General features: G+C 54.8%; 1 protein-coding gene across 1 annotated transcript in view; it reads left to right on the top strand.

Annotated features, from left to right (window-relative positions):
* Window positions 1–14,519, top strand: part of LMF1 (lipase maturation factor 1) — a 108,038-nt gene that overhangs the window by 75,007 nt on the left and 18,512 nt on the right. Inside the window, exons 5-6 of the mRNA XM_019648660.1 lie at window positions 1,017–1,082; window positions 14,061–14,228. Coding sequence (XP_019504205.1) covers window positions 1,017–1,082; window positions 14,061–14,228 — 234 coding nt within the window. The remainder of the gene's footprint in view (window positions 1–1,016; window positions 1,083–14,060; window positions 14,229–14,519) is intronic.

Below are 14,519 nucleotides of genomic sequence, written 5' to 3'. Positions count from 1 at the left end.
ATTCCTGGTAGAACAGTTGGTTTAAAGGAATCGCGTGGAGAGAATGTGGACGGGGTTGGGGCGCATCTGACAGGCATGTTAGCGGACCGTCCTCCCTGTGACTGCAGACCAGCCATGCTGTGGACATTCCACTGCATCCTAGAAGCTGCGCAGGGTTTCGGGGAAGTCAACTGTGCCCGGGCAGCCGGCCTGCACCTAGAAGCTCACCCACAGGTTGTTAGGCAGAGCCCCTCTCTCTGCAGCCACTTTCCCAGTAGACCAGGCAGCTAAGCATCTATCTCTCTAGAGACACTCTCAGGCCTGAGCACCAGGGTTTTTCTGGGTGCTGTGAAATGGTAGCGACCATTGCAAGAAGTTTTTGTCCAGCCCCCATGAGTTGCTGAATGGTACATCATCGTAGCAATTTTGATGTCCCTTTCATGTATCCTCCTCTATATACATATAAGTAAGGTTGTACGCGTGTAGCTTTGCAAATTGGTCCATTTTTAAAGCCTCACAATTGCATTACTGTGTTGATGCTTACAGTCTAAAAACTGAGTTTTAAAGAAAGTGCAGAAGGAACTGACTTTATCACAAGGAAACCAGTGTTTCTTTTTACATGTTGCATTTGCTGACTTATCGTCATGAAAGCCCCGAACGTACCTTTGTGAAGCTTGGTTTAAATCTTTCCTTTTTTGTCACTTCAGGCCTAAGATAAAATCCGTCACTCCCAGGGTGGCCGGTTAGCTCAGTTGGTTAGAGCGCAGTGCTCATAACACCAAGGTTGCCGGTTCGATCCCCACATGGGCCACTGAGCTGTGCCCTCCACAACTAGATTGAAACAACTACTTGACTTGGAGCTGATGAGTCCTGGAAAAATACACCGTTCCCCAATAAAAGTTTTTTTTTTTTAATCCGTCGGTCCCTTCAAGTTCCCTTCAGTGCAGGTTCTGCCCCTGGCAACGGTTCTCCTGTCCCCAGGGATCCTTGTTTGGGGAAGTGGTTCATGTTGCCTCCTGTCTGTCTTGCCTTGGCAGGGCCTGATCAAGATCCGGGGGGACCAGTGCTGGCAGGACCTCACCTGCATGGACTTCCACTACGAGGTGAGCAGCTCGGTGATGTGGTAATTTTGTGATGCAGACGTCAGCGCTTTCGGACGCCCCCCCCCTGCTTCCCTTCCCTGGGAGGCAGAGTGTCCCTCGCCCTGGGGCTGGCAGAATAGGGCATCCGGCCAGTGTGGTTGTGGGTCCCGGGGTTCATTCTGGTTGTGGGCACTGGGTCCCTCTGCTGCTGGCCACCGTCCTGCCCAGGCCCTGGACATCAGGCCAGGTGCTCTCCCTGGAGTCTGACCTGACCCTTCCTACCCGCAGGGCGGGTACTGAGTGGGGGGCTGCTCTGCCCTGTACCCAGCCCCCAGCCACGGCAGACATGGGCGCAGGTGTGTCCCACCTCCCTGGGGGGCAGGCATGCCAGTCCTGTGTTGGGACCCCGAAGGCCGCCTCAGCCTGGGGCTTTGGGCACGTTCCCCCCAGGTGTGAGCTCCTCCAGACCTTCCTGACCCCCTGACTGCTGGTCCTGTTTGTGGGGGGACTGGGGTTGCATTTCCCTGTGAATTAATCTGAGGGCCTTTGGCATGGAAACATCATTCGTCTTCTCAGCAATGTCGGCTCCTCCCGCGTCCAGAGCATATGCCTGTCGGGTGTCCTTTCTCACGTTGGGCTCCTGTCGCTCCTATTGGCAGCGCAAACCTTGACACGCCTAGAGCGCCACCTGTCACACTGGGTGTTTTCTTCCGTGTTCCTTACAGCTCAAACCGAATATGGGGAAAGTGGTTTTTATCTTCTCGTCTTCTGAAAGGCGGCTACAGACAATCACACGCCCACTGTGACTTTTGGTCCTGAGTGTGTTTGCTGCTGGATGTCGCCTTAATCCTGGGCTAACACCCTCTCACTACTACTGTACCTGTGTGTGTTCCGGGCTGTGTCATCTGTTACGCAGCCCAGGGCCGGGGTGTTGCCTGTGTGCTGTGTTTATGGGAAGTCAGGCTTTATCTTTAGGGTCCCGAGATCACCCCACGTCCCACCTAACATGCCTGGGAGTGTCCTCCCCACCTTCCCAGGGTCCCACGAGGCCCTCCCTTGATCCTAGAGCCACCTCTCTGCAAAGCGCAAGAGAGGGTGTGTTTCCGGCTCTGCAGGAGGGGGTGTGCACCTCACCGGCTGCGCCAGGGTCCTCTGCTCCGTCCTGGGCCCTCCTGCGAGCCCCCTCGGCCACCCGGTCAACACTGCCCCGGTGTGTCTCCTGAAGGGCGTCAGAGCATGGTGAACAGGCAGCACCCATCAGTCCCTGTGGTGCGAATGCCCTGCTGTGCGTGCGGCTCTCGGGCCAGGATGGAGGCAGCCCCGGGCCTCCTGCGTTAGGACAACAGATGGATCCTTGGCAGGTGGAGGGCAGGGCTAGGTGAGTGTCCTCAGAAATTGGTGGAGTTGGCACACACCAGGGTGGGGCTCTGCGTCCCCACAGCCCTGCTCAGGACTCAGGCAGGCAGCGAGCATGTGGCCGCTTGTAAACCAAGTTCTAGGGACGGGCCAGCAGACTGTGACATCGATGTGTGTGAGGGCCACTTGGAATCGATGTTCTAGGTCAGGCCAAGTGGAGGCTCATTGAGAACCAGGACTGCGATGGCCAATGATCACATTGGACTCAGGGCTGAGCCAGGTGGTGCTGTGAGGCCCCGGTTGCCCAGTGCTGCTGTCACAGAGAGCTCAGGTCCTGGCACCCAGGTCAAAGGTCAGGACCTTTGGAGAGACAGAACCCCTAACTCTGTGGCCGCAGAAGCCTTTCCTCAGCGGAATCTTTTGTCAGCACCCATTTTGTAAGCGGGATTGAAGTGAGGGCACCGAATAATGTCACTTTAGGGTCTCAGACCTAACCCGCGCCCCCCCCCATTCCCGACCTTCATTGACTACAGACTATGTGACTCATCCCTTTGAGGCTATCTGTGCCCCTGGGGCAAAGGTGGGGGGGCCTCACCTGCAACGCAGCCTTGGTGTGAACGACCCGTGCGCCCACGCTGGCCCCTTGTGTTTCTACTTGTAACTGAGAGGTGGGGGTGTTGGTGAGTTCAGCCTGTCAAATCAGAAGAAACTCTGGGCAGATGCCTTCGAGTGCCAATTGTCAGTCATGGCGAGAGAAAAGGCAGGCAGCCTCCATGCCACGCGCCACCGCTGAGCGTGGTTCCTGCAGATCTGGTGATGGCCAGACTGTCAGCCACGCAAAGCCAGCATCACTGAGCACGTCTGGGGGGGATAAGGTTCTGCAGGCCTCTGCCCAAAGCTGCCGGGCCCTGCTCCAGCACTCAGCAAGACAGACCATCCTCAGGAAACACCCAGGGGCACGCCTCAGCTGTCAGACACTAAAGGGAAGGAAGGAAAATAAAACGCTTACCTGCTAGCAGTTTTACGTCTCATCCGGCTACCTTTAAAATATGCAACGCTCCACTGGGAGCAGCAAGAAAATGCCCTTCGCTGCAAACTGGCTCTTCTCTATTCAGATCAATCAAATTTCGACTTTTTAACTTGGGAATACTTTGATTAAACAAATGTATTTCTTAAATCCCCTTGTATTGGACCTCAAGCGCATAAAACAGCCTTCATTCAACCTGCAGCTCGGTGACTCACTGGTTTTGGTCTCTGAGCTGTCAGGGGTCCTCGCCTTGCTGGGTCCCACCACCCTCGGCAGGTCCCCCCTGCACCCCACCCTGGGGTCCCTCTGTGCCTCAACATGGTGCAGATCTTCTTCCTCTGTTTCGCCCCCTCCCCCCAGGGGTACGTGAATGAGTTCACATGAGTTTACATGGTTGTTTTGCTCCCAGAGTCCTGCACGCAGAACTGACCTTTAATCCAGGGATGTAAACCCCTTTCCACTCCTAGTATTTGTAAAGTCCCACAGCCTCACAGCACATAAAAGAGGCCTTTGTGTTGCGTCAGTTGGGTTTTTAAGCTACAAGCCCACAGGAGAAGCAGCTGACTCACAGGGCACCTCTGGAATCCGTCCCAGAGCCCTGATGCTGGAACCAAAGCTTCGAGCACGACCTGACAAGAGGGTTGTCACTAGGTGCGCTCCCTGCCCGACAGCCCTCCGGGTGCATGTGAGGTGGGCCACGCGAGGCAGGCCGCGCGAGGAGCTGCCACGTAGAGCTCACTTGCTGTGACTGCTCTCTCGCTGGGGACTGGTATGAGTATGAGGGCAGCTCCCACTGGCATTCCTAGGAGCAGCTTTTTTCTCTTTTCCTGGAATCAGGAAGGTCACTGCCTGCCTAGGATACGTCTTTACATATGTCAACGTAGAAAATGGTCCCTCATTCCAGCATCTCTCAACTCATGATGGGGTTGCTGTGGCAACCTGTCCCTGGATACCTTTCATCCCTCCAAATGCTGTGGTCATTCTAGGTCCACTGACACTGAGGCCCAGACCAGGCACTCCTTCCCAGGTTCCAGTGACCTCAGAAGCCATGCCAAGGTACTCATGGGGGCGACCAAGTAGGGCCGAGTCCCAGGGACAGGCCCAGCTGCCCAGGACTGCAGGGCCAATGGGAGGCTCCCAGGGCCCTCCCCGCCTCCCAGGCAGCCAGCTGCCCTCCCTGTACTGGGCATTGTCAAGGGGGGCTGTTCACTAAACACTGGCTGACCCTCTGGGTGAGCTGCAGTGATCCGCCTGCGAGTGCTGGCCCAGCCCAGCTGCCTGTCACCAGCATGCTTCACAGTCCCTGAGCCCCAGGTGCAGCCGTGCCTGGGCATAACCGGCTGCCCCACCAGCCCCACACACAAGCGCAGCGGAGCCTTCCTCCTGCATTCCAGACCTGCCCCCACATGGTGGCTTCTGTTTGTGTCCGGGGCCAGTGGGTCCTACTTTTAGTTGCAACCCTGGGACCCGGGTTACCTGCTCTTTTGTTCCGTAATTGGACGGGGCTCACCGAGCACCCTTAGATACAGGAGTCTACCAATCTGGAAATAATTTGAATCAAGGTTGACGTTACCGTGAAAGCTGTAAATAGCTCGATAGAAGTTGTGACTGAGTTCCCTCCAGGAGAGTGGGAGTTGTGGCTTATTTGCTTAGTCCACTGGCAGTTTTATTGATTTTGTAAGAAGAAGGTGTTTTATGTGTGTACTGGGGACTGGGTGGGGGAGGGGTGGTGCTGGGCCTGGGGAATGTGCCGGCCTGCAGGGGGACATGGCCTGGCTGGGTGACTGACCGCAGGGTGGTTTTGGTGGTGCCCACGCCCTGGGAACACCCCAAAAGGACCAGCCCCACCAGACCAAGGCCAAGACCATGAAAGGTGGGGTTGTAACCTCACAGTCAGCAGCGGCCATTGCTGTTACCTCCGAGCTCCAGAGTGGTAGCGCCCAAACTTGAATCCAGGTTCAAATCACTCCCTGCTTTTTATAGACCTCACTGTCCAAATTCTGTTTTCCCCGCTTTAAATTGATAAACCCAGGGGTGTGCCAATTAAGTGACATAATATACACTGGAATGTAAACCCCATGAAAGCCAGTTAGAATGTGCAGCTGAGTGAGATCGTTCCAGCCATCTTTCTGTTATTGATGTCTAATTTAATTCCTCTGTTGTCAGAGAGTATACAATATGTGACTTAAATCTTTTCAAATTTATTCAGACTGGTTTTGTGGCCCAGTATGTAGTCTATCTTAGTGAGTGTTCCATTTGAGCCTAAAAAGGAATGTCTGTTGTGTTCTATAAATGTTCATTAATTCAAGTTGGTTTATAGCGTTTTTCGAGTCTTCTGTATCCTTACTTATTTTTTTGTCTATTTGTCCCGTTAAGTATTGAGAGAGAGGGATTGAAATTTTGGACTAGAATTGTAGATTTGTCTCTATCTACTTGCAGTTCTGTCCATTTTTGCTTTGTGTATTTTGAAGCTCTGTTATTAGGTACATAAATGTTGGAGTGTTGTAACCTCCTGATGAACTAACCCCTTTAGCATAATGAAATTACCTTTTATTCCTGATGATATTATTTGCTCTGAAGTCTCTTTGTCTGATATTCATATAAGGACTCTAGCTTTCTTTTGACTAGTGTCTACATGGTATGCATTTTTCCAAGCTTTCACTTTTTTTTTAAATTACAGTTTATTGGGGTAACAATGGTTAGTAAATTTACATAGGTTTCAGGTATACAATTCTATAATACATCATCTATATATCACATTGTGTGCTCACCACCCAGATTCATTTCTCTTTCCATCACCATATATTTGGTCCCTTTTACCCTCATCCACCACCCCCTCCCCCTTACCCTCTGGTAACCACTGAACTATTGTCTGTGTCTATGAGTTTTTGTTTCTTTGTTTGTCTTGTTCCTTTGTTGCTTTCAGTTTTATATACCACGTATCAGTGAAATCATATAGTTCTCAACTTTTTCTGTCTTACTTATTTCACTTAGCATAATAATCTCCAGATCCATCCATGTTGTCGCAAATGGCACTATTTCATCTTTTCTTATGGCAGAATAGTATGCCATTGTGTATATATGTACCACATCTATCAAAGGACACTTTGGTTGTTTCCATGTCTTGACCACTGTAAATAAAGTTACAATGAACATTGGAGCACATATATCTTTACGGATAAGTGTTTTCAGATTTTTGGGGTAGATACCCAGGAGAGGGTCTCTCTCCTAGGTCGTATGGCAATTCTATTCTAATGTTTTTGAAGAACCGCCACACTGCCTTGCTTCGTGCTGCACCAATCTGCATTCCCACCAACAAGCTTCAACTTTTAACCCATATGTGTCCTCATATTTGAAGTGTATCTCTTATCGGCAGCATGTAGTGGGGTCTTGTTTTTTATCTAGTTTGACAGATTCTGCCTTTTAATTGTGTATTTTGATGATTTGCATCAAATGTGACCTTTGATAAGTTAAGCTGCGGTCTTTATTCCTTTTTTCATCTTTTTCTGTTTCTTTTGGATCAGTCGAATGTTTTTTATGACAACTTTTTATTTCCCTTCTTGGCTTATTAGCTATAATTCTTTGTTGTTTTGTAGTTGTTTTAGGGTTTATAGCATAAATCTTTAATTCATCACAGCTTGCCTTCAAGTGAAGAACTATCTTATTTCATAAACAGTAAAAGAACTTGACAATGATGTTCTCCCACTTTCCCTCCTGGCCTTTTTGCTAGTATTGTCATGTTCACTTTTCCATAAATTATATACCATATTACTATTTTTGTTTAAACAAATTACCTTTTAAAGACATTCTATTAAGTTGGAAGAATGACCTCACACATTTATCTGCATGCTCACCATTCCCAGGGCTCTTCACCCCATGTATGTACCCCAATTTTTCTTCAGTCCCTGTGTGCAGCTGTGCTGGTGGGTGTGACGAGTCCTTTCAGCTTTTCTGTGTCCAAGTCCCTCTCTCCCCTTGTGTTTCGAAAGAGATTTTTGGTGGTTATAGAAAGCTAGGTTGACAGGTTCGTTTCAGTACTTTGAGGCTGCTGCTGTGCCGTCGTCTCGCTGGGACCCAAGCTCTGTCCTGGGTCAGCACCGTCAGGGGCACAGTAGCTGGCAGCTGTTGGGAAGTCACCACCATGGGTGACCCTGACGGCACATGTCCACTTTCCTTCACAGTGTTCAGCTGTGCCGGGCCTGTGTGTACTATTGTTTCTCACCACACTTATAACTCGTTTTGTTCTTTTTTCCATTCCCAGTCGCCTTGGTGGGAGGTGGGAAGCAGCCGTGGGGAGGCTCATGCTCACAAGGTGAGCACAGTATCTGCTGTGGCCTCATGGGGAGGAGCCCACAGCTCCAACACTGGGGCCCTGCCCCAGGGCGGGGGGCAGCCACCTGCTGCATGTAAGAACCCACAGTCGGTCTTTCCTTTTTACCCTAAGACCCTCACTTGACAGGTTTATGGTACGTCCCCTTCCCCTCCCATCGGGGAGCAGCCAACATACAGACACCTCTGTGTCCCCAGCACGCACATCATCACCTGCACTATACAAGGGAGGCACCCCGCTCCGAAAATCAGACCCACAACTCGGACTGTGGAGGGCGTTCCATGGACACTTTACCTCCTGGCTCTGTGAGGGGCCCCAGGTCCTGGAGCAGAGAGAGGATGCAACCCACAGGTTTTCTGTTAAAATGGGACATATGGAGCTGGAGAGTTTAAGAAACTGATTTTTCAGACAAGAATCACAAGTGTTCCCTTTCTCATTAAAACCCCAAACACATAATTTATAGTCCCTAAATAGGGAAACTGGCTGAAAAAAACATTTCTGTTCTTCTTGGACAACTTCTAACTGAGGGACAGGTGTTAGAGGAGAGAACTTGTCCCCCAACAGGAAGTGATGTCGTTCTCCCCAAAGATCTGTTACCTTCTAAATCCCTAAACGGTTTTCATCACTCTTCATATTTTTCATGTTTTCCTTATTGAAAATTTTCTCTTTTTAGGGGAACTAATTTTAAAATGTCACGGGGGTCTCGGTTGGCCAGGCCCTGGCGCCTGGGCTGGGCTGGGCTCTGGCCACGTGGCCATGTAGGTGCGCGCGGCCCAGCCGCCGGCACAGGCAGCACCGGGCACCCTCCCCCGTGCTTTATGGGGTGCGATGCTCCGGTCGCCACTTCCACGGTTTACAACCAGATTTTATGACATGGCATTTTTTTCCAGCTCAGTGCAAACAGAAATAAAACTGTCCTGGGCTTGCAGGAGAGGGAAGGGAGGCCTGGGGACCCTCCTGGCAGTGCGGCCAGACCAGCAGGGCGCAGTGTCTTTAGGGGTCAGCACACAGAGCAGGCCCCAGCTGCACACGCCCGCTGCCTGGCAGTTCATAAATCCACACGAGGAGCCAGAACGTGGTTCTTCCCAGGGAGCAGGGCCCTCAGAAAATAGAGGCTTCCTTTCAAGGATTTCCATGCTGTAGGGTCGGCTAATGTCACAGTCACCGTATTTGTTCTCATTTGTGTGATGCAGTGAAGCCCCGCATGGGTTGAGGGTGCGGGGCCCGCCTTGGGGCTTCCACCTGCAGATTTGGCTCCACCCCTCCTGGGAGCGGAGAGTGGCTGCTTGTCCGGTTCCCCCCACTGCGCTCCTGTGGCCTCCCACGCCGTTTAATCAGCGCTTCCATGGAGCGTGTTCTCCTTCCCAGCACCTCACCTGTGACAGCTGAGGAACGCCATAGACAACTGAAGTGACACGAACTCGAAGCACCTGCCCCAGCTCACTAAACGTGGGTCATGTCCTTCCCCTGTTCAAACCTGATGTGTGCCCTTAGCCGGCATCCAAGTCCTCTGACTGAGATCCTGCTGACAAGGCACCGACCCAGAGGCCACATGGGGCCACGCTCTGGCTGGTAGCCGCCCTTTAGTCTGCGGTCCCCTGTTCCTGGCCCTGCCCCATCCTGAGAAGCTGCGCCTGCCTGGAGCTTCGCTGAAGACACAGAATGACTCACAGCCTGGGAAACATCCCCTGTCCCCAGGATGCGATTCCTAGAAGTCAGCGCCAACCACAGAAACATTCTGTTTACGTTCAGGAAAGAAAAAAACACTGGAGCCCCAACTGGCGAGGCCCTTCCCCAGGTGCCTGCTCCTGAGCCACAGGATGGGCAGTTAAGCCTGAGTGAGAAGTAAGGAGCGCTGCCCGAGGTGGCCGTGGTGGTCGCGAGAACACGGAGCCACCGTTTGGTCCACGTCAGGTGCCGTTTGCCGGGTCGTGGGCACCACTCAGTGACACGGACTGTCTCTGTTGGAAACGGGTTGTTGTGAAGCCTGCTCTCTGCTGCCTGCACCCTGCTCCTCAGTCATGTCCCTTCCCCAGACAGCGAAGCATGAGGGCCCCGCTCCCACCCAGCATCACTCGGTAAAGGGCCTGGCTTCCCTCCCCTGCTCCGAGCAAGCAGCAAGCAAACGCTGTTTATTTTTCTCATTTTTATACACACTGTACAAGAGGCAGGGGCTGCCTGTCCGGGAGGTGCACACGGAACTTCCACACAGGCTCCCGGAGAAGCCCCCTCAGGACACAGTGGCCCCATGCCTCCTGGAGAGGGGACAGCGCTTCAGGACGCCCAGACGTGACCCGCTGGTGGTGACCCCAAGGGGTGGCTCTGCTCTACAGGCCAATAGGAAGCGTGCTCTCCCTGCATCGTTGGCTTATTCCCCCACAGACACTTCTCTCTCCTGTTCTCACATCAGCATCCTGTCACCGACTAGGAGCCTAGAGCGAGGACACCCCGACACAGGTCCACCCCACGTGGCTCTTCAGAAAGGGACCCGCAGAAGAGAACTTTCTGCACAACTGGTTCAGAGTCCTTTGTGCTCATCCGTCCACCTTAGCCAGCCCGCTCCAAAGGACAAGGGACACAGGGACACCCTGTCCAGGGGACCCCTAGGGCGGGCAGCAGTGGGTGACAGTGAACAGGAAGGCCGCGTCCAGGCGATGTGTGGTGCACTGTGCTCACTGTCTCTGAGCAGGTGCCCAGGAAGCCCTGCCCAAGTGCCTGCCACACTGGGGAGAGGGCTTCCACCACCCAGCTCACACCGGGGTGCTGGGGCTGGGGGACTTGGCAGGAACCTCAGGGAGACATGACAAAGCCCAGAAGCAGTGTGGCAGGTGGGCCGTGCGCACCTCCAGCCCACCAGCTCTGGGCCCAGGCCCCAGCCTGCCCGTGGCTACCTCCCTGCCCGCCCCCCACCGCCCTCCAGGTGTCTCCAGGAAATGGGGCTGGCGGGGAAGAGAGAGGAGGACTGTCATGGGCGTTTGTGCTCAAGTCTGCATTTCCCTGCTGGCTGGCAGCTGAGGCCACTCTCAGCCCCAGGACCCCCACCTCCAAGCCAGCAAAGCTCCCTACCCTCAGGTGGGTGATTGCCCTCAGGCCAGTTCTCAACTATAATAGATTTATAAAATTCAGCCTCTTTAGCCTAGGAACATAGTGCCTTCTTCAACGTGGGGCCCGGGGGAGTGAGGGGGGGTGTCCTCAGACCCACCTCTGCTGCCTGAAACCTGGAACAGCCATGTCCCCAAGGACAGAACTCAGGGTGTCCAATCGGGTAAGTAGATCGGGGCCAGCTCAGCCTGGCACCGGTGACGATGCTCACGTAGCTGTGGACGCATGGTCACACCATCCTGCCTGCTTTAGCGATGCCCGCCTGTGCTTACAGGGTGGGAGGTGCAGAGCCGAGGGGCCTCAGCCCCCCTTCTGTCTGGCAGGTGGGCGGAGGAGGCTGTGTTGATGACAGGAGCCCGCTGGGCACCCCGGGTTGGCAGGGGGCTCCCACTGCAGCCTCTCCTCACCGGAGACCAGGTGCAGCCGTCTTGTCAAAACTCGCTTTCCCCAGCTGGCGGAGACCGTGGGTAAAAAAGCAGGGCCTTCAGCGCTGAGAAGTGTGCAGGGTCAGCTGTCCCGCTGCCAAAACCAGGACCGAGCAGCGTGCTGCTCCTTCCTGGTGCTCCGCCGAGAGCTGGCCCCACGGCCAGGCCGTTTTCTGAAACTGTACCCTAGAATGTAACCAAGGGGCTCGTCAAGACTTGGGGAAAACAAGCTGTGGTTGTCTGTCACCACTTGCCGTTTGGGCATCCCTCCAGGCGCTACCAGTAGAGAGCAAGCCTGTGTAACAGGGTCCCCTCTCCTGACGGGCTCTGCGGGGGGGCCTGTCCCAGCCCATGCGCCAGGCAAACTCACCTTGTGGTCATGCTGGCCCCGTCAACACGGCTGTTGCCCAGGTGCTGGGGGCCTGGTGCGCGTTTCTGTCCAGGGCCCATAGGCACGTGGGCCACACGTGCACACACATGCACACGCACACACGTACATGTAAGCACATCCACACGGTATCCAGAAATGCCGTCTTAAGAAAAGCTGAAATATTTGGAACTGACTTTGATGGCCTTTTTTGTTGAATGAAATTGTTGCTAACCACCGGAATATCTTGCGACTCGAGGGCGGTGGGGGTTCCTTCTGCTCAGGAATTAGCTGGCGAACCCGTCATCAAGAAATGCGTGCGGGCCTATAAGCAGGGACACCCCAGCAGTCCTGCTGGCCCCCCACCCATGTCTCGTCCCCCACGGCCCTGTAACCCCTTCCCCAGAGGGGCCTGCTTCTCCATCTGACGCTCCCTCCACATTCTCAAATGGGAACAGGGTTAGTTGCTGGGAGCCCCTGGGGCAGAGACAGGGCGATGCCTTCTTATTCTCCCTCAAAGCTACAGAAACCCGCTCAGAATGCAGGTGAACGAAGAGACTGATGAACTGGGTTGGCACGGACGTAGGGGCAGGTGAGACACCCCTGTGGTGAGAGAGAGGAAGACAGTGGTAGAATGGAATCATTTGGGGCATTCGGGGATTTTTTTTTTCTATTGTAACTTTTCTGTAAGTTGGAAATCGTGTTCAAAAGAAAAGCTAGCAGGAAAACGTTTTTCCAGATGGGGCCGCAACCCTTCCCCAGCGGCCCCCTCTGAGCCGAGAGGTGGCCAGTCAGCTGGGGGTGGAGGGGGGCGCAGTTTTTGTGCCTCCCTGCCCTGCCTGTCGTCCATTCCCACCACCTGGACTGAATGTCAGGCCGGAAGGGTACACGCTTCAGGGTACCTGGGCTGTCATGCTGTGACCAGCTTCTCCCCGTATTCAGCAGTCACCTCCCCAACAAGCGACCAGCAGGACAGGTGCTCATGTCCACAGCAGGTCTGAGAGTGAGCAGGCCCCGGGCGGAGGGAAGAGCCAGGCTGCAGCCATGCCTAATGCTGGGGGGCAGGTAGGGCCAGGGAGCAGGTCACAAGGGGCTGGGGTCAGCACTCCAGCGGCAGCTGCAGGAGGCACTTCCTTCCTCTGGGATCTAAACCATGTGTGACAAGGAAAAGTCTGTTTAACATTACCAGAAACATCTTTAAGTTTCAAAATTGGAGCCATGCTGGCACAGCCACTATTACCCATTTGTCTGTTTGGCCCAGCCTTTCCGTAACGGTAGCCGTCATTGCCCACGTGACATTCTGTGTCTGCGGGGTGCTTGTGCATGGAGAACCTCTGTCCCCTGTTCGCTTGACCACATGAGGAGGCTCGAGGCCCAGGCCTTGGGGAGGGGAGGGGAAGGGAGGTGGGCACAGTAGGTGCCATGCCCTTCACGAATCACAGCGCCCTCCACAGACGGGAAAGAGAGCCGGTTCATGTTCGAGGGAGCACATCAAGCCCGGCCCCGGGGTCTGTGGCTGCCAATGCCCGGTGTCCCGTCAGCGTGGAGGCGCCCCTGTGCATAGTGACACCCGTGCCCTTCACCGACTGCTGGATGTCATACTGGGGCCTCCCTGACAGGGCAGGGAGCCCAGTTCGAGGCATGTCCAGCCCTGTGTGGGTGGGAACGCACCCAGCCCCACACAGTGTCAGCAGTTGGCCCCTCTGAATGTGGATGTCCGTGTGACCTTGTATGTGGCCTGCTCCCAGTCTCAGCTACAGATGGCACGGTGGGGGGGCCAGGGCCTGTCAGGTGGGCCCTGGGGTGGCCAACACCACGGCTGAGTCAACACGTGGGCCTCCGGGGACACACCGCACTCGCCCACTCTGAACACGTGTTCCCGGGAACACACACTTGGGGCCGGGACGCCATTTTCCCAGCCTTCACCGGCCTCTGAGCGGAAATCGAGCACATGTGAGCTTTGGCCTGAGACAGGCTCCGACCGTCCCGTTCTCTCCCCTGGTAACCTGCCCTCCTCCTGGGCTCTCCGGGGCCCAGTGCCGCTCAGGGCTCTGACCACAAGCTCTCCCCCAGCATTTGAGCTCCCATGTAACCAGGGCCTTTGGGGCCCCTGAAGGGGTCGGTGTCAGAATTACAGGAAACCAGGCAGGGGGAGGGTGGACCTGGCATGCACCCCAAGAAGGCCTAGACTTGGGGCCCCATCGTCCCTGTCCTGGCCACTCACATCATGGCAGCGTGTGAGCTGCTGGAGGAAGGGCCATGGCACCAGCCTCCCCCGTGTATTTCCCACCAGGACAGTCCCAGACACCCCCATCCCCCAAAGTGCCCCTCTCTGGGGTCCCCTGTGGGGTCAGGCTCGGTGCACAGCTGACAGGCCTCCCCTGTCCCACAGACGCAGCCGGTGCCCAACCCCGTGGCCTACTTCCTGCACCGCTCCCCATGGTGGGTCCACCGCTTCGAGACGCTCAGCAACCACTTCCTAGAGCTCGTGGTGCCTTTCTTCGTCTTCCTCGGACGGCGGATGTGCGTCCTCCATGGCGCCTTACAGATCCTGTTCCAGGTGAGTTGTCCCCGACACCCAGGACCAGGAGCACCGCTTGCCAGTTCCCAAGAGAAACTCTGTTGGGATTTGACGTTTCTGTGTCCTGCTGTTTGTTTTTATCGCGTGTAAACCTGCCTGATGTGATGGCAGCGCCCTTGTGACATCACTAGTCATGTCCTATCTGTCTGCCTGTTGTCCAGGGGTCTGTGTGGTCTCGCAGGTGCAACGGGCAGCAGGAGATGGGCCTCCCCTGAGTCCAAAGGGGACGCTTCCTGGCCTAGTGGGATGTGTCTGTAGGTTGGGTGGGTG

Source organism: Hipposideros armiger, unplaced genomic scaffold, assembly GCF_001890085.2.
Source record: "Hipposideros armiger isolate ML-2016 unplaced genomic scaffold, ASM189008v1 scaffold_126, whole genome shotgun sequence".
NCBI classification, from domain to species: Eukaryota; Metazoa; Chordata; class Mammalia; order Chiroptera; family Hipposideridae; genus Hipposideros; species Hipposideros armiger.
Note: the sequence above shows the minus strand (reverse complement) of the source record. Positions and strands in the feature narration are given on the sequence as shown.